Raw genomic sequence first — 26,102 nt, 5'->3', positions numbered from 1 at the left:
ACGATACGTATTATGGTGTTCTACACTCACCAATGACAGTAGTATCTTGAGACTTGACTCCAGTAATGACGACGACGACGATGACGATGACGATGACAATGACGACGATGACAGACCTGTGCAGTTCGATGAATGTGATGATGAATGATGATGATGATGGTGTTACTGCACAGGTATAATGAGGCCTTTAAATCAGTTCGAAAAATCCGCGATGCACTGAGGCCGCGAAACTTGAACCGCGAAGTGGCGAGGTATTACTGTATATTGTTTTCAACTCTCACAGCTTGAACTCTAGCCAGATGAAATGCAGAAGCAAATTTTACGCGACGGGTTCATGGTGCAGTCGCTGGTGACCCACAACTCTGTTCACGACGACTGAGAGTCCCGGTATCATCACCAGGCCGCTCTTTTGGAATCGACCCAGCAACTCAGGAATCTGACCTCTGAGTCACCCGGCGGCCACTTCCCCTGGAGATAACTTATCTCTTAATGATGCGATGCCAAAGGACATCATTCGGAGATGGGAATGATTAAATGGACTGTATTGAAAGCCTTATTTCAAGTGGACATCGTGCAATGGAGAGATTCATGGACTCAACTGGGAGCGCAGGTGTTTGCGTGTTTCTTTGTTCTCATAAACTGGGGAGCGGTTCGTGCCCTGCACTGCAAACCTGACGTCCCGGGTTCGATTCCCACTCACGGCCAACACCAGTGACGATTATCTGAACCGGTCCTGGGCTTCCCCTAGGTCGACTCAGCCTCAATTGAGCACCTGGTGCGGTGTATAAATATTGCCACTAGGGAGACAAAGGCGGCCGGGCGTGGTGCTGGCTACCCATACCTTCATGTGCCGTGCCGGTATTCATAGGTGCTCGCGAACAGCACTTGCCCCGACAGTCTGTTCAGGCTATACGTGGGTTTCTTTGTCTTTGTCTTATAATCGTGGGCAATGAGGCATTGAGGCAGTGCCCATCCTGTGTATAGCCCTGCAGAGCCAGTGGTGCAAATTCCATAGTGCTATGGCGGGGGACGAGGCTATCCATAGCACAGCCACTGTTGACTTTGCCCAAAATTTTTTTGAAACAGTGGATTGACACATGGCTGGAAACAAATATACGTAACATGTGTATACAGTAGGGAACATTTATATACAGTAGGTAACGTGTCGAATTCAGTGAAACTATTTTCCGTCCATGAGTAACCTGGGTTAAATTTAGAATATTACCAGAGAGCCAACATATTCCTGGTTACTATAATAAAAGCATTCATATTTAGGTTTTACAATATATTTAATTTTTTTTTACTGGTCGTTCCCAAGACTAACTTTTGACAGAGGGGAGTTTCTACGAAGACAACTTTTGACGGAGAGGAAGTTTCTGTTAATGCCTTCAACTTACAACCAAACCAAAATTAACAATTTTCTCACATTCCCAACATTGTTTATCTCTCCCAAAACTCTTCACCATTATCTAGGGCCACGGTGAGGCTCAGCAGAACTCTGATATACCAACCAGCCTCAAACAAAAAGCAAAAGGTGCCCCGTGTAGCCCCCACGGGCCGCTGGGGCAAGTGCTGCGAGCGAGCACCTGCGAAGGCCGGAACGCGTTGGTGCGGCGAACACAACGCCCAGTGCGAATTATTACACACCGCACCAGGCGCTCTGCTCATTTAAGGCTGAGTCAACTTAAGTGAGGCCCACGACCAGTTCACATATTTATCAGCGATGTTGGTCGTGAGCGGGATTTTCATTCGGCTCGCCGGGTTCGTAGCGCAGTGCGCTGACCACTACGCTACCGCTCCCCACAAAGACAAAGATCCCCCGTATAGCCTTAACAGAATGTTTGGGCAAGTGCTGTTAGCGAGCACCTATGAAGGCCGGAACGGCACACGAGGGGGTGGGTGCCCAGCACCACGCCCAGCCGCCTTTGTCTCCCCAGTAGCGATGTTTACACACCGCACCAGGTACTCATTTGAGGCTGAGTGGACCTAGGGGAGGCCAAGGCCCGGTTCAGATAATCGTCACTGATGTTGGTCGTGAACGGGAATCGAACTCGGGTCGCCAGGTTCGTAGTGCAGCGTAGCGCTACCGCACCCCACACACGATCCTATACAGAGTAGACCTGACTTAGGACTGCCAGTACACTCACCCAGCTTAATAACCAGGCTACAGTCTACATTATAGACTGCCAGTACACTCACCAAACTTAATAACCAGGCTACAGTCTACATAATAGACTGCCAGTACACACACCAAAATTAATAACCAGGCTACAGTCTACATAATAGACTGCCAGTACACTCACCCAGCTTAATAACCAGGCTACAGTTTACATTATAGACTGCCAGTACACTCACCCAGCTTAATAACCAGGCTACAGTTTACATTATAGACTGCCAGTACACTCACCCAGCTTAATAACCAGGCTACAGTTTACATTATAGACTGCCAGTACACTCACCCAGCTTAATAACCAGGCTACAGTTTACATTATAGACTGCCAGTACACTAACCCAGCTTAATAACCAGGCTACAGTTTACATTATAGACTGCCAGTACACTCACCCAGCTTAATAACCAGGCTACAGTTTACATTATAGACTGCCAGTACACTCACCCAGCTTAATAACCAGGCTACAGTCTACATTATAGACTGCCAGTACACTCACCCAGCTTAATAACCAGGCTACAGTTTACATTATAGACTGCCAGTACACTCACCCAGCTTAATAACCAGGCTACAGTCTACATTATAGACTGCCAGTACACTAACCCAGCTTAATAACCAGGCTACATTCTACATTATAGACTGCCAGTACACTCACAAAAACTTAATAACCAGGCTACAGTCTACATTATAGACTGCCAGTACACTCACCAAACTTAAGAACCAGGCTACAGCCTACATTCGTATTTTTTGGTTTTTAATTATAAATTTTCATTTAATTTTTTTGTATTTTTATTCACTTTCTTTTTTATTAAAATGTTTCTATCAACGTGGCTTTACCGAAAGAACCAAAGAATAGGCTCAACTGTGTTAGCAAGCACCTATCAATGCGGGTTGGCACGCGAGGCAATGCCGTCGGAGTTGCTACCACACCAGCAGCTGTCCGTCCCACCTTTGTGTCTCCCGCGCGTGGGATCTCTGTGGACACGCGCGGCACGTGACAACTTTGGGCTGAGTATGAGCCGTGCACTGAGCACGTGGCCACAGCCGCGGATGCAACCGGGTGACCCTTTGGGGTTGTTGAGCGGTGACGCAGTGGCTCGCGCGCTGTGCTATGAATGCTGGCACCTAAGTTCGATTCCCAATCAGGGCATCTGCAAAGGTCCTGGATTTTCCCATGACCAACACGGCATGGGCAGGATTGAAAATTATTATTTTCAGATGTTTTTTTATTGTTTGTTAGTGCGCTTTCTGTATTGGTTTGTGAACAAAAATACACTTTTGGACTCAATGTTATATCATCTGGTTTAAATCACCAATATACATACGTATCTAAAGTAGTGCAATCCATATCTCTCACACACACGTGCATATGTATAAGGATACACATATAATAATACCTAATAATGTCTCAAGCATCGTTTTCAGGAGGGTCTTGCATCGGGACGTTTGGACAAAATCTACAAATGTTTGGCTTATATGCACTATGTTGAACTTCTTCCTTGCAGAAAGTAACCAAAGCAACTCGAGAAATCCGATGCATATGCGGCACTCAAACACACACATCTCCGCAACGATAGATTCAAGAATCCATCGCTGTACTTCTGCACCTCTGAATAGCGCAGTTGGTTACGTACGGTGCGAAAGAAGTTCAATATACAGTGCATACATACATACATACACCTGACCACATACACACACATATGCAAACCGCTCAAGCGTACAGAGTTCACAGCTCAATCCAAAACTGTTCACGTTAACTTCCACCACCACCACCCGCGCCAGAAAAAAGCGTGCAGTGTAAAAGCACGAGAGATCCACAGCTCTCAATCAAATCCCTTTGCTCCGCTCTAAATCAAAGGACGTCGTAAGGCAGTGGCAGACCGTGGATGTGTTTTTGTCCTCCTCCTGCTTCGTGGCACTGTTTACGAACGAGTTCAGTTTTGATGAATTAAAAATGTTGGCAAACGCACAAACGAGAGAGGTGGTGGTTTGTTTGGCGGTGGGGTGGGGTGGGGTGTTGTTTGTGTTGGTGTTGTTGCAGCATTGAGTTCCACGTGTGCACAGGCCACGGAACAGACGATGCTCTTCACTCGGAAGCCGCGACCGGGAGACCCCTGAGCTTTGGACGGCAGTGATCGGGGCCGTGGGCCGCGTAGTAAAAACCAGACGACACCAAACCGCTTCACCGCACACACACCACACACCACCACCACCACACACACACACGCCTATAATTCAGATCAGTTATACACTGGAAGCCCTCACTGAGGCCGACCCGGCATCGACAAAGCCACGCACTGTGTTGCAGTTTGCTTACAAAGCGGAACGCGCGTTCCAGGGCTAAATAGTCTCCCATGGCGTGCCTCTCTCTCTCTGAATTCTGTTTGCCCAGCCTCCTTCGCTCAGACCGAGGCTCTCTCTCTCTTCCCCTCCCTCGCGAGCGCGACCACCGTTTGTCAACATTCGCCGGCTACCCGCTGGGTCGTCTAATTAAGCGGCCGACGCACACGGCCGCTCTTTGTAATTATCCCGGCACCGTTGGTGCACGCAACGCTGCGTAGAGAGCCGCTACGTTGCGATTCGTGGAGGCAGCAATTTGCGCGGTGCTTCTCACGGGAGTTTGTTGGACTGCGATATGAACAGTGGGAGTGTGAAATGGGGTCGCCAGCCGCCCCACCCCCAACCCCCCAACGTCGGGCAAAAAGAGCTTAATAGCTCATCGGATTTATCCAGTGTAAATTAACGTTCTGATTCGACGCCTGCGCCGATGCAGTGGTAGCCGCACGCACAGAATCGATAGCAGCTGTGCGAGCCACTTCGCCAGCTATGAATCTGACCAATTGCAGCCACATGCGAATCACAGCGGCGAGTGATATCGGTTCTGGGGTCCCTATCCCCCACACCACACTCACCAAATTCACCAACGCACGCCGACCAGAATTGGTGAAGTATGATCAAACAACCTCCCCACCCCCCGTTTGACCGACATGGCATAGGGGAAAAAGGAGGCCTTCATCCAGCAGTGAATTTACGAAACGTCATTTCTTTTTGACTATTGTTTCTTTTTGTACATGTTGGTTAAATGTGCGGGATGTTACCTGTACAGATATTGTTACGTTTATTAAATCCTACCACCCCATCTGTCCACGGGTTCACTTCGCCAGTCGATCGGCAGATCGCGCCTGGTGGGGTAAAGTGTGAGTACCGCCACCTCTGCCAAGACCTCTGGCCAGGCGTGAAATAAGGCCACAAGTCCCCTCTACAGCGCTCCCGAGGTCAGGGGGATATCTCGATGCAATGATACCTGGACAACCCCTTGAGATGGAGACATCTCGTTTGCAAGGGGGTTTGGTAAGTCAGAACCGGCAGGCCGCGCTGGTTAATACTGCGAGTGGTGTAGTATTATTATAATTATTAACCATTGAAACACGCGACCGTCTGTCTCACGGTGGACGTTAAAGATCCCGTGACGCAATCCAAACATGAGTAGACTATTGTTTTGCCGGCGTCCTCTGGTCCAAATAATGGCATTTTTGCTCAAGTTTATTCGCAATTTACTTAAGTTTATTCGCAATTTACTACAAAGCGTAACCGCCACCCCCGACCCACTACTACACAGACCTTGGCAGAACCCTCCTGACAAACAATACATCTTGAGAACTTTACGAGGCTTCGCTGGGTAAACAAGTAGACGACGCACAACATTAGCCACACACACAAACGAACACGAAAACGTGAAAGTCAATCCACCAGCAGCGGGCGTGAGCCAACGACTTTCCGGGGGGCAGGCTGCCTTAATCCACAATTATTTCACGGGGCAGCCGGGCGTGGTGGTGGTGGTGGTGACATTCGAAGGGAGGGTTCCATCCTTCACCCTCCGCCCGAATTTCTCACCTTGGTGAGGGTGACGCCGTCCTGAGCTGCGATGTCATCTTCGCAGGGACACACGCGGTAACTCCTTCTCCCTCCTCGCTCGTACATCGTTACCCCGGCTCCGAGCGCCAGACACGGGGCAAAGCAGGGACGCGGGGTCTCCACGGTGGGGGGTTGGTGTCGAGACGGTCGCAATGAAGAAGAAAAATTATAACAATGAGGTCTTGCGACTGGGTTGCGTGGAAATATACCACCACCCACCTCCACCTTTCTCTCTCTCTCTGTCTCTTTTCTTTCGCAGGTAGAGCGTAGCACGGGCACGCCCGGGCAAGTCGGACCACACAGGAGCGCGTCAGAGGCTTGTGGTGCCGTAATTGTGAAGAGTCCGCGGCACGTGAAAAAGTTGCGCACGTGACCGTGATGATTTGTGCAATTAATAAAAATGCAAACGGGGGAGGGTGGGGGGTGAAACGAGAAAACAGTTACTTGCTTCCTGCAAGCGGCGGCGATGAGTTAAAGGCAAGGGCAGAAAAGAGGAAGGTCTGGGGGTGGAGGAACAGACGAGGTCACGGGTGGGGGAGTTTTTTTTTACTAGAAGCGAGTGGAAAGATGATGACGCTCGGCTAGCATCTGTGGTCAAAGAGCTTGAGAGAGCGTGATATCAGAATCACTGCCAAAAGACACCTACGCCAGGCTCACACCACCTACGCTATTCTCCCACCACCTCGCTCTGCCCATGAATCATAGCGTACACGTAGTCGACGAGTTAGCTGAGCAGTAACCTGCGGAAAAGTTGGACATCTTCAGCTCGAGTTCATGGCGAGGGAATCCAAGGTTTGCGGGTGTTTGAAGCGGACTGCTATCCCCGAGGTTTGCAGCTCCATCCGTGTGGCTGGCCGCCGCCTCCTCCTCCTCCACGTAGCCGCCGCTGCGTCGACCAAAAAGCCCCGAGCGAGAATAGAGAAGCAAAGTAAAAAAAAAGAAGCAAGAATCTCGGAAAATTTCCCGAAAAGAAAATACAGCCCACGCGCGGAACAAACACCACACCCTTTAACACCTACCCCGCACCGCCGAGCGTTACCCCACGCTTCCCCCCTTACATCCACCCACCCGTCCGAGCACCACAAACAGACCAGACGGTCTGGTCCAGCCCCGAACCTCCCCCTACAACCCCCCCTCCCTTGCGAGCCGCGTGTCCTCCCTCCCTCCCTCCTCCCTCTCGCGAAAATCCCCCTGGACCCCCACGAGCCCAAAACTTTAGTGCCACGCGGAGGGGAGAATTGAAAATGCCCTCCCCGCTACAGCCCTGGGTCGGTCCCTACCCAACCCACCCACCCCACCTCATCCCACCCAACCCACCCACCCCACCCACTCCACCTCATCCCAGCAGCAGCAGGAGGGGGCGGCATCACGCACCACGATTTTCCATCGGGGAGTCTCATTCCGTTTGCCACAAAAAAAAAACCGAGGTTTTTTTTTCCGAGACGCGGCCGGAGCAAACCACTCGCCTCGTTTATTGCGGCGTTCCATTGCTCGTCCGAAACGAGCGATATGTAGAACTGAATAATGGTGTTTGGCCATTCCTCCTGGGCGCGAAGCGAGGCTAAATCTGTTTTATGGTGTCACGTAAACAATAATAACACTGGTGGGGCAGGCATCCGAGTAGCGGCAGTGTGGTTGGTGACCACATGGCCTGGAGAGAGAGAGAGAGCGAGCTTTAACCGGTGGAACTTTTTGCCTTTGGGGTGGATAACCCAAAGGACCGAGATAGCGTTTCGATTTAAAGCTTTCGTGACTGCAGGGATTCATCTTCTTGGTTCTTTCGGTAAAGTCACGTAGAAGGGAAATAATAAAATAATAAAAATAAAACAATTATTTTATTAAAATAATAAAAACAAAACATAATTATTTTATCAAAATAATAAAAATAAACATAATTATTTTATTATGTTTTATTTTTATTATTTTCGTTCTACGTGACATTACCGAAAGAACCAAGAAGACCGAGATGGCGTTTAAACGGGCATCGCGATGAAGGAGGGTCATTGGAGGAAAATGAGTTCATCTCAAAAACAGGAACGCATTAAAAGGAAGCGCGTGCTACGATAATACACGAGATAACCACACAAGGCGTACACGCACACATGCCCAATGTTACAAGGAGAATGATACCCCGCCCATATAGCTTGAACGGACTGTTGGGGCAAGTGCTGTAAGCGAGCGTATATCTATGAAAGGCCGGCACGGTACACGAGGGGGGTTGGGTGTGGTGGGGTCAAGTGTGGGGGTACACCCACATCCTCCATGGTGTTAGGCCAGAGTGGAAGAGTAGGCCAAATACCATCTTGCTGGGGGGGCTCTTTATAGAGCACCGTATCGTGGAATCTCTGTTCACCAGCAGTGGCGTGAGAAAGCAATTTCAGGGACGGACCCTTCACTTTTTAAATAATTTCTAGTGCTCGACGGTGGGGTAGAGAGTGGGCATTCCCAGCGGGGTACACCGAATGCCCTCCAGTGAAAGGCCGTTCCGCCCAGCACAGCCGTGGGGCATGCAACTGGCACGCTCGGCTTGCCTGCCGTGTATATATAGACACGCAGTGCGTATTCTACACGAGTTATTTAAACTTTTTGCCAGGTCTTCTTCTTAGTGAATGAAGGCCGCAGAGCTGCGTGGTTTTGTATACGCACCGTGTACACAACAACTGTGTGTGTGTGTGTTACACACACACAAGTGCTGTTAGCGAGCACCTATGAAGGCCGGAACGGCACACGAGGGGGTGGGTGGCCAGCACCACGCCCCGGCTATCTTTGTCTCCCCAGTGGCAAACACCGGTGACGATTATCTGAACCGGTCCTGGGCCTTCCCTAGGTCGACTCAGCCTCAAATGAATACCCGGTGCGATGTGTAAACATCGCCACTAGGGAGACAAAGGCGGCCGGGCGTGGTGTTGGCCACCCACCCCCTCGTGTGCCCTGCCGGCCTTCATAGGTGCTCGCTAACAGCGCTTGCCCCTACACAGTCTGTTAAGCCTATAAAGGGGTGCTTGTCTTTGTAAACACACAAACGTACGAAACACATCACAGGACGACACACACACACGTACGCACGATACGCATGCGTGCAACCGGCACCCCCCCCCCTTGCCGGGAAATGGAACAGGCCACTGACAATCTTGGGAGTGGGGGAATCAGGCGGTCGGGATTTGGGTTGGGTAGCTGAGGTGGTGGTCGCGCTAACGTTGCATAGGGCTAGCCCACCACTCCCATCACACACACACAAGACAAAGATACCCCCGTGTAGCCTGTAACAAGACTGTTGGGGCAAGTGCTGTTAGCGAGCACCTATGAAGGCCGGCACGGCACACGAGGGGGTGCGTGGCCAACACCACGCCCGGCCAACTTTGTCTCCCCAGTGGCGATGTTTACTACACACCGCACCAGGTACCGTACTCATTTGAGGCTGAGTCGACCTAGGGGAGGCCCAGGACCGGTTCAGATAATAGTTACTGTTGTTGGCCGCGAGCGGGAATCGAACTCGCTACCCCACCGCTCCCATACTCTCATCACCCAACGCCCTTACACAAACACGCGAAACGGAACTTGTGCATCTCACACAGACGACTGCCTACGCTCCCGTTCGCCCACCATGCGTATTCTACTATGAGGTCACTGGCGCTCGACAGACTGGAGACCCCACGTGGCATCTCCGCTCTCGGGCCGAGCATATCCAATTACGTTCAGTGACCGATCAACCCCACAGATTATATTATCAGTTCCTTTGCTCGAGAAATCGGACCGAGTGAAAATTGTTGGCCGGAGTGGGGGGGGGGGGTTAAAGTTGTGTGCCGCTGGACGGGAGGTGATGGGCGGGGATTGGTGACATCATCGGTGCCGTCAGCCACGCCCCGATGGGCGCGGCTTGTGGGAGGTTTCCCGCATTCGGCAGGAGGATTTTGGGCGGCCGCTGTTTTTTAAAAGGAGCCTCAAGTAATCGACCACAACAACAAGTCAGTTATAACTTGTCGATTGATCGGGTTGACAAATTGTCGCAACCATCGGCCGTGGTCCGAACCTCGATGACAACCGTCTCAGCTCGTGAGCGTGATGGCGTACACGCCTGTGGTCTCGCGTGCTTTGGAGGCGAGGGCTTGTGGTGGATCACGAAGCTCTGTGAAACGTCCAAACCCGCTGGGCTGCACGGTGGCCGGGAGATGGCAGCAGCATCTGCACCAAACATTTGCCAACACGCCAAACGTTACCGAATGGATTTAGCGAAACATTCCAATGCAGGAGCCTCCTGTAAACGATCTTCATACTCGGTAAGGCTTTCCTGGATAAACAAAGGGAATTATTGTTATTATAATAAGTGGGGGAGGGGATAATTGGCTCATTAGCAGAAGGGTAGTGGGTGGGTCGGGGGAGAGAGTGGGATACCGGGCTTAGCCGACACTGCATTCGTCAGCGACTGCAAGCGCAGTGTACCCGACCACAATTAAAACGCAGAACCACACCAAACGTTCGCGAACGTTCTAAACTTTATTTTAAAACCGCGGAGCAACGCAACGCACGACAGAACGGTTCCGAAACGGTGGTCACGGCGTTGGGGGCCCCACGCACCGCTACCTCCCAATTCCAGCGTTCGGGAGGATTTCACAAGCGAAGCGAGAGTGGCCAACCCACCAAAAGACCCTGCCCCCACCTCTACAACAACAAAAAACGCTCGCCTAAACTCCGCGTGTATCCCTTGCGGAATGTCCGGGGGGAGAGTAGGGGGGTGTCAAAGCTGCGGCGAGTCAACGGCCAACACACACGGACACAGCCGATGGCGGTGGGAAGATGCGGCCGTGAAATTTCCACGATCGAAAACGGTGTACCCCCCACCCACCCACCGAGGTTCGCCGATGTAACCGGTGCGATGTTTGCACACCGCACCGGATACTCGTTTGAGGCCGAGTCGAGCTCGGGGAGGGAGAGCCCACGACCGGTTCAGATATTCGTCACCGATTTAAAAGGTGCGCAAGTGACCGATAGCCATCGACGTCACCGCCGCTGCTTCCTATGGCGGCGCACGACGATGTCAAGGCGTGGCACCGAACGCCGTCGTGAGATTTCTGACAAAAGTACAAAATATATATATTTTCAAAAAATTATAATGTAGAACTATTACGGTTCGGATTAGGCAACACGATTCGCCCTCGCTCGCCACTCGACGTGGAGTTGTCCCGATTCAATAGCCGGACGTCTTGACGCTACCGGGGTTAATGCGGCGCATCTCGTGGCTGCTGGGCTCGTGGAAGCGACGATTTCTCAATCTGCAGGTCCAGTGTCAAACGCCGTTCTCCGTTGACCAATCTTGTCTGTTCAACCACGATGCAAGTCGTTAACACCCTGCACGCACCTGACGATTACTAAATACGTCCCACGCGATGCGGATAACGCAGATCAAAATCATGACAGAGGATGATGCTAATATGGATCAGGGTACACCTTTGTCACTTTAAGAGACTGCATTAGGATTCTATATTCGATATGGAGCATCGTCGTTTAGAGGATCTTCATCTGTATTTGATCAAATACAGATCTCCCCCTTTTGACATCAGGACGTGTGCCGTATTGTCGAAAAATATGTTAAAAGGTCCAAGTTTACAGCCCTGAAGCAGTGATGGAAATTACACATTGCTAGGGCATGGGCAAGGCTATGCGTAACACCACCACTGTGGAACTACCCCACAAAGCTGGCGGGCCCGCTCGCTCAACCTACCAAGCCGCGTGGCATTAAATAAATAATAACACACGCATCATATCCCGACGTAAAAGAGGATACTCTTTGGTTCTTTCGGTAAAGTCACAAAAGTAGAAAAAAAAAATTTGTTTTATTTTAAAATTTTCCACCTACATGACTTTACCGAAAGAACCAAAGGGTACGGATTCCTGCAGTCACGAAAGCTTCAAATCAAGGGTAAAAGAGGATCTTTCATTTCGAGCATCTTACTCAGAGGGCACGGGACACGTATGCAAAACCACGCGGCTCACGCGGCGTGTGTGTGCAAAATGAAGTCATTTGTAAATCAAAGAAACAAGAATGGCGAACCATGGACATGCCGCAGCGTGGTGGGGATCACGAGCGCCTCGGTCTGGGAAACCCTCCCCCCCATCCGACGGACACCGATGGTACACAACACGCGCACACCGGTGACTGATGCTCGCGCGCGACGCCACGGACGAACCGATGCGTACAGGGCCCTTCAATCCTCACCGAATCTTTTCGGGCCCCGCTGCTCGACCGGAGATGGCGCGCGACTTAAAAGGATTTGCGTTAATTGGACGCTTGATTCTGAGCACCGGCTCAGGTCGGCTTGTGTCACGCAGGGTAGTGGGGGGGGGCGATTTTGCAACGTGGTTTTACCGAATTAAAGATTCTGCGAGAATTTTTTTTAAAAGTTGGCTAATTTGGACCGCAACACGCTCGCAACGCAACACGTGTCCCAACCCAAATGACATCAGGGGATCTTGAACGTCCACTGCACAGCAGACGGCGCCGTAGCTACGGCTCGTACACTCGCAGTGTATGAACCGGGGCCGCCGTTGGGTTCCGAACCACTGCAACCAGCGGCGAACAACGCTGCCGGCTGCCGCCCCCCCGGCCACTTCGAGACCGCGCAGCGCGAGGAAAATGCGACACGTAAACTGCTGAGGCTCGCAAGCAGTTACCGGGGCCGCTGAACCAGAGCGCAGACCCAGCTGAAGTAAATCCCTGGGAGTGTCGCCGCATGTCTAACGGAGGTGACGGGCCGCGACGGGGGCGGCGGGGGGGGCGGGGGGGGGGGGAGGAGACCGTTGGGCTATGATGTCGCGACCGCGGGAGTCGCCGGCGCCGGCACGGCCGGGGTCGGGGCGAGCGCCGGCAATGCGTCGCCCTGCGCGTGCTTGCGCTCGGCGTTGGCCGCGAAGAGGGCGTCCATCATGCCCATGGCGGCGAGCAGCTCCTGCTGGAAGGAGACCTCGCGCTCGATGAGCTCCGCCAGCTTCTCGAAGCGCTGCGCCACGACCCGCGACTTGTGCAGCGTCGAGCCGTAGATGTCTGCGGGCGGCGCGGGAGGACAATCTCTGTTTGATTTCGATTTAAAGCTTTCGTGACTGCAGGGATTCATCTTCTTGGTTCTTTCGGTAAAGTAAAATAATAAAAATAAAACATAATAAAATAATTCTCACGACGTTTCGGCCACAACGCAAGCAGCCGTCCTCAGGTGGAGAACAGGTCTGTCGAGAAGACATTCTACGTGACTTCACCGAAAGAACCAAGAAGATGAATTTCTGTTTGCTTTACTCGTATTTATCACCGTGAGCGCGACATTGCATTCTTGTTTGTTAAAGTCTTCTAAACATTTCCTGCAGTTCACCCGTAAACATAAGGAACATCATAATGACTTTGTAAGGAGGGTAAACGAGCATAGCGACAACAACCAACAAAAATAATCAAAGTGGGCTTCAGCGGGACACATTGTTTGAAGGGATTATGGCCGAGACGACGTCACTGCAGAGATGGAGTAATGAAATCGGCTGTTATATCGCAGGACTGCGAGAGATGGAGGGTGGGGGGGGGGTGGCATAGGGAGGCCTTCATCCAGCAGTAGATTTATCACGGCCGACGACGATGACAATCAAGGCTTTCATTTCCACATTTGTACGACAGAGTTCTTCTAGACATGTGGCCGATTTCGCGGATTCAAAAAACGGTGTCTGCCCGCACGCCCAGCGAAGCAAGGGTTAACGGGCGCAGGTCGTCTCATTTCGCCGCAGACCAAACACTTGCCGGATACCGAAGCCGGGGGCGAGGCGAGCTGTGGCGCGAAACCGCGAGTCGGTGCGACGTCTCACACGTCATTACAACCACAGGGAACACGCTGCAGAAAACGCACGGGGGGATTCACCAGTACCAGACAATGCCGCCCAGACCAATCGAACCGAGGTCGGCGCGGCTGGCACGTGCGGCACGCTTCCCACGAGGTACGCGGAGGCACAAGAGCACAAACGAGATGCTTGACACACGCACGACGCACGCACGACGCACGCACGACGCACGCACGACGCACGCACGACGCACGACGCAAACACGACGCACACACGACGCACGCAAGTGCACGGCCCCTTTGTCAATCCACTGCTCGACGGGGGCGGGGGGACGACGACGACGTCTCCCTGCCTGCCTTGTGGGTCCTACGAGCTATGAGATCGCACAATGTTGATTTATCAAAGAACTCGCAATCGTCAATAACACTGCGGCCTTAAATGTAAAAAAATATCGATATGATCGGTGGCGTTTCAGGCTATGGCTCTTCTTCACAGCGTGTGTCAATTGTGCCTCTGCACCGCTGCCAGCGTGGCATCGCTAACCGTTGCCTTTAATATTGATTTATGTTCGCTGTGTTTTTACTTCTTCTGTACAACGGCTGTTTTTGCTTTTGATTTCTCTTTGCCTGTGTTTGTCTCCGATATCTTGTTTGCTTCGTGGCAGCATATTGGTTTTTCATCACCGCTCTTTGTAATTTTTGTGGCTCGGGTCACTGTTGCAAATGAGACTCATCCCGTGGCCTCCAGAGTTCTCACCTGCTTAAACAATGAGATCAACTTGAAACTCTAGTTTTTAACACACCGGTTAATAATGATGATGTTAATTAACGTGCCAAATTTTGCAGACAAATCAACAACTCAGAGGTGCGGAGCCAAGCTCAGGGCTGCTCGAAATCCTGACCGAACAGACAGAGGCCTTTAGACGTTTCTTCAAAGTCAGGAGTGCATTCGATGTTGCGGATGTGCAAAGGGATACAGAGAGTTCCACACAAAGGGGGAGGCAGCAGAGAACCGCCGTGAGGCCGTGACACTTCGAGACCTTCGGTGTCCGAAGCTGATTCTGAGTGATGCTGCGTAGGGTTCTACCACGAGTTTCAGTGCAAGGCGAGAGTAGTGAGGCGAGGTACGGCGGTGGAGGCGGGGAGGGTAGGAGACGGACTCACCGATGAGGGCATCAGCAACCGTGGTGAGGACGGAGGAGAATCGTGGGTCCAGCATGTTCCTGCACGCGCATCAGAAGCACCGCCGACGCAAGCGAGCGGTCGTCGACACATTGGTGAAATTTCCACAATGATAGAAAATGAAACAACCCTGAAGAAGTACCCACTTGTACCCCCTAACACTCCGCTACGAGACTTCTGTGGGCAACGGTCAAACCGAAACTGTTTTTTTTTTAAGTCACAGGACGAGGGGGGAATGTAGCCCATTTACGTGAAAAACTACATTTCCTAGAATTTAATGGATTTGGTAATTGGTAACTGTGCCGAGAAGTTGAACTTGTTTCGCGACAGAACCCGGTTCCTATCTCAATCTAGTGAATTTACCGTCGAGAAATGCGCGTAAACTCATGCTTGATGTCAAATGGCAGCGATTTGACGACAGAAAATTTGCAAGTGTAGTTCATCCTATCTTCGTAAACCATTTTTCTATTCTCGTTATTTTGTTCTATATTATTCTCTTGTTTTGTTCGGGCTTACGTGCGATTGGGCTTGCACGCGATCGAGTTTCCACGCGATCGAGTTTTACGTACGGTCGACCTTACGTGCGATTGTTTAAATCATCGAGCTGTGTAACTCTCTCTGTCATTTTGCCGTCACTGCCGACCAGCTTGGGCCGGACACCAATGTCCATAGACCAGGTATCTGATTACACAGACGGGCGTCTATTAACTTAAGACACTTGGGAGTTTGCGCGCTCTCCCCCGGGGGTCGCGCGGATTAATTAACATCGACAGGTGCCTATGAACATAAGACGCTTAGGCACCTGTAAACGGTAAGCAGGAGAGGGCAACATTCAAATTCAAACCGGGGAACTTAATGGTAACCAGCTGGCGCCCTGACCTCCGAGCCAGCTGGCCGCTGAGTCTTGTTTCTTCCACGCACGCATGTATGGAAAGAACACGCAGACGCTTCGACCCCCCCCCACCCCCCAACCGGAAGGACAAAGCCAACGTCGCAGTCACGTGGGCTGCACTGCCCCCTATAGGCGCCAGCCCCAGCAGCCCCCTATTAGAGTAGAAGCCGGATGTTATTGTTACCGTCACCCCGCTTGTTTACCCCCAGGAAAGCATCACGAGTCACGTGACCCAACTCAAGTAGGGTCGTGTCATTTGTTTAGCAGTGTGGGGGAGGAGGGGCGATGATTGCTACGTAAATTTTTTGCAAGTTGGCAAATTTGAGGCATAATGGCAGCGATTAGCACAGTAGGACTTGCTCCGTAAAGTTGTTATTCTTTTATCTGTGCGTGTTTGTATGTATGTGCGTGTGAATTGAAGGAGGCTACTGAGCAGTTGGAAGCAGTCGTCCTCCAGCAACAACGGAGAGTAGAGAAGAGGAGCGACACTCACAACAACAAGCGGAGCACTGGGCGGATAAAATGCAGCAAGCTGGCACAACGCGGGGTACAGCTGGTGAAACGATGAGTCATCTCAGTCAGCCAACCCATGGCACCTGGGTCTGTCCCGAGACCTCGTCAGCGAGCCTTCGACACTTCACGTGGCCTGGCACAGGCGCCGTGGTGACTTCACCGTCACTTAGTGGTGAATGGCGGGTATTGGTGTATTGCCCCAACACTCTGTTAAGGCTACACGGGGGAACTTTGTCTTTGTATTGTTGAAAGTGAGTATGTTTGACTGTGTGTGTACACTCATAGTTGGCACAGTGGGGAGCACAGGTGGTGCATCTCTCAGTCGTATCAGGCAGGTAACCCACAACACCCGGGTCTGTCCCGTGACCTCTTTGTCAGCGAGCCTTCGGCACGTCACGCCGTCTCAAAGTGCACCTAACCCGGCACAAACTGTCCAGTGACATCACCACCAGTTAGTGGCGAGTGGTGACTGTTGTTGTTGTACACTTAAACGTGTATGTGTGTGTGTAGAATGTGTGGGGAGCGATAGGGTAGTGGTTAGCGTGCTATGCTGTGAACCTGGTTACCCAAGTTCGATTCTCGCTCACGGCCAACACCAGTGATAATCATCTGAACCGGTCCTGGGCCTCCCCTAGATCGACTCAGCCTCAAATGAGTACCTGGTGCGGTGTGTAAACATCGCCACAAAGGCGGTCGGGCGTGGTGTTGGAGACCCACCCCCTTCGTGTGCTATGCCGGCCTTCATCGGTGCTCGCTAATAGCACTTTCCCAAACAGTCCGTTAAGGCTATGCGGGGGATCTTTGCCCTTGTTAGTAGCACGTCCGTGTGTGCGTGCCCGAGCGTGTGCGTGCGCCCTCACCGCAAGAGGAACGCGAGCAGAACCAGCAGCTGCTGCTCGTCGCGCCCGGCGATGGCGCTCTCCAACGCCTGCCTGCGCGCCAGCTCCGCCATCACGCTCACCGTCACCTCCGGGTGTCGCGACGCCACCTGGGCCTGGCGGTGGCGGCGGAGCAGAAAGACACAAACGGGGGGGGGGGGGGGGGGCGTGAGCGTATGGGATCGACGCGGGGGAGCCGCGGCTTGCCATCTGCCGCCTCGGGAGGCAAGGGTCGATCATCATAATATTATCTCCAGTCACATTTTCTTCAGCCTAGGGAACCCCCCCACTCCACCGCTCCGATGGTAGTTGGTCCAAGTGCGGCACAAGGTGCGACTCTGCGCCAGCCTGAAAAGTGCGCATCAGTTTGCCAGTGATGGGCAAATGTTGATATTGATTATTCCAATTAAGCAACCTGAGAATATTCGTGTACAAATTTTCGGACAACTATGCCTGTATCTATTTCCAACAGTGCGTTGGAAGACGTTTGTGAAGTTCCGAAAGCAACTGGCCTGCGAGGTGGCCAGAAAATGTAAGTAGAGCACACGGGGGGAGGGGGTTTGTGAACCCATCTGTGTGGCCCCCTTCTCCCCTCCCCTTGCGCCTGAAGCCCTGGCTTAGTTGTTACCCTGTCCAGGACTCTTGCCTTGCCTGGTGGTGGTGCGGAGGGGGGGGCTGGGGGGTGTGCACGCAGGTGTAGAGGTTTGTGCGTGCAAGGGCACAGGTGTGTGTGCAGGTGTAGAGGTTTGTGCGTGTAGGTGTACACTGGTACCTCGAGAACGGCGTCCAGTGCGTGCGAGTGCTGGAAGGTCCTGAGCAGCTTGTCGTACTTCTGCTGGTGAACCCGCGCCTGGAAGCTCACCTTGACATCGCCCTGCAGGGAAAACCGGGAGGACGCACGGCACTCTGGCTCGCTAAACGCGCGCACTTCTAGTTTACGTTCGATATGCTTTTGACCAGGCGAGAGAGACCTCAAAGAGACCAGGGCAGAGCCTCTTGTCGGCAAGAGTTAGCCGAGGTCACCGAAACGACAAAAGAAAACGACACATCAAGTGACAGCAGCAACGATGTCAATAAAAAAAATATATAAAAAAATATTCTACCCTTCCCACCCGGGCCCCGTCACACGCACACACGTGAACAGCAGGGCACGTGCGTACGTGCGTGCGTACGCGTGTTGTGCGCGCGGAAGTGGGAGCGCATAGCGCCACGGACCCGGCAGCCAGAGTTCGATTCCCCGTTCGCGGCCATCATTGGTGACGAAGGACTTAACCGATCCTGGCATTCTGAGCCTCCCTCCCCAAGTTGATTCAATGTGAGCACCTCGCACGGCGTGTAAGACATCAGCACTGGGGACACAAATGCCGCCGGGCGTGGAAATAGCCAATCCACCCCCTCGTGTGCTGTGTCGGCATAAATTACGTGCTCACGAGCGGTGCTATCCTCAACAGGGTAGGGTTCTTCAACTGATAACCCCACGGCCAGGTGTAGCTCGCAAAGACTCCTGGGGTCTGGTCATGTGCAAGGGAAAAAAATTGTAATAAACAAGTTTTTTTCAATGCACACGCTTTTTTATTTGCATTCAAAAGTAGAAAATACATTCTCGTGACCCCCAGAATTAATCAAATTTGATGCGCTGAATAAAAGTGAGTGGGGTGGCTTGCATAAAGCAAATGAAACATAGAAAAGAAACCACCAACTTTTATTCACCACATCAAATTGTATTAATTCTGGGGTTAAAATAATTTATTTTCTACTTGAGTGAAAATAAAAGTGTGTGCATTGAAATGCATTTGTTTTTACTGTGAAAAATAAGCGTAACTTAAAGGCCTTGGTTGCTGAAGCAGAGTGCTTGCAGTGAGGTGGGGGTGGGTGGAACTTGACATTAATCTGGGATTGGACTGGGAGCTGGTGAAGGGAATTGGAGTAGCGGGATGACGTGGTCTCATTTATGGAGACGGGTCAGAAGTATGGAAGCGGTATTTTGGTTCATCCAGACTTTGGAGACGAGCAATTTCGGTGGTGCCAGACATGCAATACGTCATCTGACCGACCCCCTGCCCGAGCGACCTTCACCACTTGTGACCAAAGTGTACCTATACTCTTAGTTCTTTCGGTAAAGTCACGTAGGTAAAAAATGAAATTAAAATTATTAATAAATAAAAAACACGACGTTTCGGAGGCAACACAAGTCTCCGTCATCAGGTGGGACCGTCACAGCCAGATTTGCTGCATCAAGTGAGGCAGGGATTCAAGATGCAAGCCGTACCTTCTTGGGCAGGTAGTCCTTTCCGCGGACGTAGTAACGGTAGGAGGCGCTGCGACGGCGGCGAGGCTCCGGCTTTTGGCGCTCCTCCGTCTTGCGGTTCCGAACGCTCAAAAGCCCATTGGTCATCCCAGCCACCAGCGTCTGGTCATCCGGCTGGGGTGAGCAAGGAAACCCAAAAAGACAAAGACACACACACATTCGAACAACAGCAGCCACCTTTTGACACTGAAGGGATAGCAACATCACCACAGGCTGGGTTCAAACACGTACACTCAGCCACGGTTGGCTACTACTGTGCAAAAGAAGATCAACATACGTACATACACTCAAGTATACAAAGAACCCCCGTATAGCCCTCAAAGACTATTGGGGCAAGTGTCTGTGTATGTATACTCAAGCAGAGCGCTATCCATTACACTACCACTCCATACACAAAGACAAAGACCCCCTGTATAACCTTAACAGACTGTAGGGGCAAGTGCTGCTAGCGAGCACCTATGAAGGCCAGACGGTACACGAGGGGGTGGGTGGCCAGCACCATGCCTGACCGCCTTTGTCTCCCCAGTGGCGATGTCTACACACCGCACAGGGTACTCATTTGAGGCTGAGTCGACCCAGGGGAGGCCCGGGACCGGTTCAGATAATCGTCACTGGTGTTGGCCGTGAGCGGGAATCGAACCCGGGTCGCCAGGTTCATAGCGCAGCGCGCTAACCGCTACACTACCGCTCCCACAGGCACGCACACATAAAGACTCGCATCAACGAGTCAATGTTTTGTTGCACTTGAGTGTTGTTAGCGAGTGTCTATTGAGTCCCATGCGGTATGGGGGCACTCACAGAGATGCCGAGGCTGAGGATGGCAGCCGGGTAGTCGAAGCTGTGCACCGGCTTGAACGTGGTCGTGCTCAACACCTTCACGTGCCTGCTCGCCACAAAGACAAAGGTCCCCGTATAGCTTTCACAGCGAGTAGGGGGGCAAGTGCTGTTAGCAAGCACACAGTAAGGCCTGCACGGCACACGAGGTGGGTGGTGTGGTTAACACAATGCCCGGGCCGGCCTTTGTCTCCCAAGTGGTCAACGTATTGAAGGCCGAACGGCATGGATGCGTCATCGCCGTGTGGCTCAGCGCGAGGGGTCGCGGGGTCGCGGGTTTACGGGTTCACGGGCAGAGGGGCGACCTGTCAAGCGAGGCGGTGAGCAGCCGGTCGCCGGCGCCGTTGAGGGTGAGCGCCGTCACCGTCTTGTGGTGGTGCCGTAGGCAGGCGAGGAGGTGCCCTCCACGCATGGCGTCCCACACCTTCACCAGCCGCCCGCCTGCGCCCACGGACAGCCCCACGCAACGATACGGTCAAGCGCCGTTACACGCGACGTTCGTGCGCTGTCATGCGACACACGGAGGCACGGGAATTATAACAATGACTGCAGGCTTGAGGGCATATTACTCCGGACTTTTACGCGATCGTGACCCGTGTTTGCCTCTTGGATGTCTGCGTTGTGTATTTGCGTTCTTGAACGAATCAGAATAATGACGTGCAAGTACGACGATGATAATAACAATGATGTGTGTGGGGGTACAATGCTGATGACGATGAAAATGCTGAGCGGGTGCTACTATCACGACGATTAATGTGCGCGTGGTCTGTGACGACGATCACGATGATGTACGTTGGTGTTGGCGGGGGGGGGGATACGACAATGACGGCGATTATATAACGACAATGACGATGGTGCGATGTGCGCGGAAGCACTTGCCGGCCGACACGTAGAGCCCCTCGGAGGGGAAGGCGAGCACACTCTCGACAGGGAAGCCGTGGTCCAGCGTCAGCACCGCGTCCGGCTGCCGCACGTCGAACACCCGCACCATGTGATCGTACGAGCCTGCCGGAGCGAGCAACACCGGGACATCAAGGTTGGGTTCACAATCTGAGCAACAGCCCTTGGTGCACCGCTGTATTCTGGTCTGCTCGCAGCCTAACTGGTTTGGGAGTCTCACAAATAAAATAAATACTTAGGTTAATTAGGAATCGCCGGTCAAGCAACTGGGTCGCAGGCATGGGTAACCACACGTGGCCCAAATGTGACTCCAATTACGAAAATATTGTCGAATCACCGACAAAGTACACATTTATATTAATGTAAGTGTAGGAGGTGGGTGGATAGGTGGGTAGCTCAGGGGGATAAAGCCGTTGGAAAGAGCACTGCTCCAGCAACACTGCGATCCAGGGGTGAACATCAGGTTTCAGCCACCCGTGATGAAACCAGGTTGTGTCCAGTGTCGTGAGTCGCTCGTCTTGGCCCGGTCACATTCAATTTAGCTCTCCACTCCATTGGCTAAAATCCAGCTCCGAGAATTAATTATACCATTTTGACTTTCAAGTGACGGCCATGGCTCTCATATGGTAGGGTGGGTGGGAAAGCGCTGGCCCCTACTGACCCAAGGTCACTTGCAACGATACCTGAAATAGTTCTGTGATATCCGCTTTTGGGGGTCATTACCTGAAATACAGGACGTTTGTACTGCTCTGCGAGAAGTCCTAATGGGTATTTAATTTCATATGATGCACGTTAGGACAATCAGGATGAAACTGGGAAAGAAAATGACGGATTTTTGTTTAAGGCATTAAGGGGAAAAATATTTTAAAATCACCGATGCATTTTCGGCACGATATCAGACATTTCGTTCCACGTGCTGCTGAGAGCTTCTTCAGGAACAGAAGGTTATTTAGGAACTTAACGATCTCCCAAGGACGTACATTGTAACATCAGGCATCATGCCGGAAGGCTACACACGGCACGGACGCGAACACTTAAAGCCGGGCAAATCGTCGCGTCCGTGCGAGGAGCTGTTGCACGCACCGGTGATGAAGAGGTTGGGGTTGAGGGTGCACGGGTGCGCCGACCGCACGTAGTCTCCGTGGCTAGCGAAGGACAAAAGCTGCGCGCCGGTCGCCACGTCCCAGAGCCGCGCTGTGCAGTCGTCCGATCCCGAGAGCACGCGCAGCCCGTCGCTCATGAAGCACGACACACGCACCGCACTGCTCGCACAGCAGGGTGGGGGGGGGGCAGAGGTCAGAGCACCGCGAAGCATTGCGCGCTTCCCACAGCCGTCTCAAACGCTCCCCCTTCCGATACTAGGAAGCCACTGGAGCAATGCACTGCTATATCTAGATTGAAAACTCCTTTCCTTAGAACTGCTTTTTTTATTTTGTTGTCCTTCCCCTGCACCCCTGATTAGCACGGTTGGCTATATACAGTGTGAAAGTTCAACATACAAACTACTACTCTATACTACACTACTGTACACTACACCACTATACTACATTGAGAACTAATTTCTTTAGAACCGCTTGTCGCGTGTTAGTTTGTTGGCCTTCCCGCACACCTCCGATTAACAAGGTCCGCTATGCCACGGCGTGAAAGAAGCTCAACATACAAACAAATACGGTACGCAACGAGACTCCGCCGCGCCGAAGCCGCGAGACTCACGCACCGCTTGTGCCCGTCAAAGCTACGCAGCGGCACCCGTCCCTGCGCCTCGAACACTCGCACCACCCCCTCTTCGCTGCCGGCCACCAGCAGGCGCCCGTCGGTGCGGAACGTTGCGCCGAAGGCCACGTCGCGGAACCGCGTGAACGTGCGCTGAGGCTCGGCGGAGTGGGCCGCGTACACGTGCACCTGGAGGCCGAGCAGGCCACGCAGAATCAAACCGTCAATCGGTAATCCTTCACGAAAGGCAGGTGAGACGGTGTTGTACATGAAAAAATAAGAATAGGTTTTACCCTTTGTGGCAATAAAACCGGTGTTAAGATGTTAAAACAACAAATAGAAACCTTTTGCAAGGAATCAAGTTCACGTTAACTACACGTACTTGTGGAGGACATGCAAGCAAACATGCTCTGATGTTATACACACACACGTGTACCTGCCTTGTGCGCGAAACACAAAATCTGTCGATCAATGAATTTAACATCCTTTTATTTCATCTAAGTAAGGCCGAGCTGTACACGTGCACAACATCAATTAATTCTTCATTTTAGTCAAGCGAGAGAGTGCCGAGACTAAAAGCCTCTTTTTTTAAGGAAGACCTGGGCCACAAAAGTACACTGGCGTTATCAAGTAAATGGTATACAGAGACAGAATATGAAGCAAACACAAATATCAGGACATTAGGCAATCAACCAACGATAAATAATGTAACCAGATGATCCTAGGAGAGAGAGCTTGTGACAGTATGTGTTGTGGGGAGGGAGGTCGCGTACCCTGGTAGAGGCGGACACGGCGAAGTGGTGCGGAGCAGTCGGGGAGAAGTGCACGTGCGTGACGGCGCCATACTCGTTGATCTGAACCGGACTCTGTACGAGGACGACATGGCGGCGGCAGCGGCGGTGAGGTGCGCCATTATGAATGAGGCACGGGTGTCGCAGAGATACACAACAAGGATTCGCACGGTGAATCTGTATCAACGCGAGGGTAAACAGGGTGGCCGGCGCTTTGCGAGCGAGGTGGCAGACCGCGACAATTCAGATCTTCTCTGGACGTCTCATTGCATTCCATCAGTATAAATACAAATTCTGATTCTAAAAAAGATTAAGGTACGGCCCTACAATTGAGATACAGCAATGAAATCAGCTGGTGTGCAGGAACTCGGTGGAGTTCTTCGTCGCAAAACTGAGAGATGGAGACAGAATATGGAGGTCTTCATTCAGCAGTGGATTCATTCTGGCTGATGATGATCATGATGATCATGATGAATGGTAACTCACCCGATAAGCCTTCCAGTAGAGGGTCTCGGTGCTTATTTTCTCACCAAGTTGGGGGATGTTCTGAATGCGAGTTGGACGAAAAGAACCCATGGCGGCTATTCTGAACACGAAACAAACACAACACAAATATGAACCGGTAACATTCTGAGCAAGCTTCGCATTTGCAACATTCATAAACAACCACGGCAGTCATGTGTGAGCAGACCTGGGGTCAATTATTATTAGAATTACAAAGGCAATGTAAATTACATGTACACTCACACTTGGATTGCGCAATTCATTACGAATTGCAATTCATTATGAATTGCACAATTTCATTTGACCTCAGGCCTAACCTGGGCATCTGCCCTGTATCATTGATAGCAGCAGGTACTCTCGATCACCTGCTTGATGATGCCAGTGGAGCCACACAGTTTGTTTTAAACTTCAAACCTAACACGAGATGGATGTGCACATAACCTGCCCCACTTTGTCAGGCCGCTGCTGTATGAGGACCTTCTCATAGCCGCGCAGGTCTTTTGGGGTTATTTGGCCTTACTTCACCTCGCCGGTCAATGCGAGATTGTGAAGGCGGGGAGCATAAACGTGGTGTTCCCAATTGTACATTGCAGCTTAACTAAATTGGCTAAGTACTGCAACTATCACGTATTCCGGGATGTACTGGTCACCGCCATGAGAATGTGGAACTTCCACCGTTGGCTCAAAATCGCTCTACCTTCTTGGACTCCTATTGGACATGGAAATGTTTGACTTTTTGATTTGCCGTCTAAAACAACGGCTTAGTTAAAAGTGTTAAATACAGTACAGTACGAGAGTACAGTGGCACTATCGATACAACCACTTGCACAAGGCAAATGTATTGATTTTCTCTCAAATTTAAGGCTCGATTACGCAAAATTATCTTTTCTCAGGTTTGAAGCTGGTTACAAACGTTTTATTAAAGTTAAACGACGAGACGAGTTCATTCAGCGAGAGATACCCTATTCTGCTTAAAGCCGGTGTACTGTACAACCTCACGTGGCCTCCTGTTTCGCGTTACATTTGCCCGTTATTTTATTTCCGAAACACAAAGACACACAACGCATACAAACGTGTCCTTTTCTTGCACCACGTACACATTCCCACTCGAAAACAAACAAAAGACGCGATGCTGTGTATACAGTGACCACGCGAGACCGAACAGTGGAGCCTCGGTCTTACCTAGCGACCCTGCCGCATTCGGTGAGAGGTCCCCGGCAGAGCTTGGTAAGATTCGCCGCCCCTCACAAGGCCGGGGTCCGGGCTCCGCTACTCCACGTGTGATCGGCGCGTGGAACACCGCGTAATGACGTCACTCCCCGTGCGCGGTTGCGTCACGGCACCGACTTACTCGTGCGTCGTGACGTCATCGCGCTCGGTGTGATTGTTTTGCATATCGGTCACTGCTGGTTTCAACAAGCACGTGCTCGACGGGATAAAGCATCGCTTTAGTCGTTAATGTTTTTATTAGCATGTATATGTTTAAGTTGATTTGCTGACCTTTGCTATACTTTGCACTCATACCGTCTTTTTATTATCCTGACCCCGTGTCCCCACTGGACATCTGTGCAAAGGAGCTTTATAACTAATCGGATTCCTCCGGTATAAATACTAATTCTGATTCCAATTCTTGGGCGTATTCTCATTCGACTTAGCTCAAGAGCCCACCCCCCTTCATGAGCTACGCTTTTGGCCT

General features: G+C 51.7%; 2 protein-coding genes across 3 annotated transcripts in view; both read right to left on the bottom strand.

The window, feature by feature from the left end:
* The window catches only part of LOC144945885 (uncharacterized), a 73,818-nt gene extending 66,710 nt beyond the window's left edge, over positions 1–7,108 (bottom strand). For both annotated transcript variants that reach the window (XM_078874501.1, XM_078874503.1), the window contains exon 1: positions 6,063–7,108. In XM_078874501.1, coding sequence (XP_078730627.1) covers positions 6,063–6,149 — 87 coding nt within the window. In that variant the 5' untranslated portion in view covers positions 6,150–7,108. The remainder of the gene's footprint in view (positions 1–6,062) is intronic.
* Positions 7,109–10,569: 3,461 nt separating this feature from the next.
* Positions 10,570–25,712, bottom strand: UTP15 (UTP15 small subunit processome component). Its single transcript, XM_078874499.1, has 13 exons — positions 25,589–25,712; positions 24,389–24,488; positions 23,885–23,977; positions 23,116–23,300; positions 22,482–22,660; positions 21,378–21,503; positions 20,804–20,939; positions 20,463–20,547; positions 19,626–19,778; positions 18,129–18,230; positions 17,339–17,472; positions 15,056–15,114; positions 10,570–13,122 (listed from the first exon to the last, which is right to left on the bottom strand). Exons 2-13 carry the CDS (start codon positions 24,476–24,478, stop codon positions 12,884–12,886), a joined length of 1,581 nt encoding a protein of 526 aa, XP_078730625.1. The 5' UTR covers positions 24,479–24,488; positions 25,589–25,712; the 3' UTR covers positions 10,570–12,883.
* Positions 25,713–26,102: the final 390 nt, after the last annotated feature.

Source organism: Lampetra fluviatilis, chromosome 39 (genome assembly GCF_964198595.1).
Source record: "Lampetra fluviatilis chromosome 39, kcLamFluv1.1, whole genome shotgun sequence".
Classification (NCBI taxonomy): domain Eukaryota; kingdom Metazoa; phylum Chordata; class Hyperoartia; order Petromyzontiformes; family Petromyzontidae; genus Lampetra; species Lampetra fluviatilis.
The sequence above is the reverse complement of the archived record's forward strand: the minus strand, read 5'-3'. Positions and strand labels throughout refer to the sequence as shown.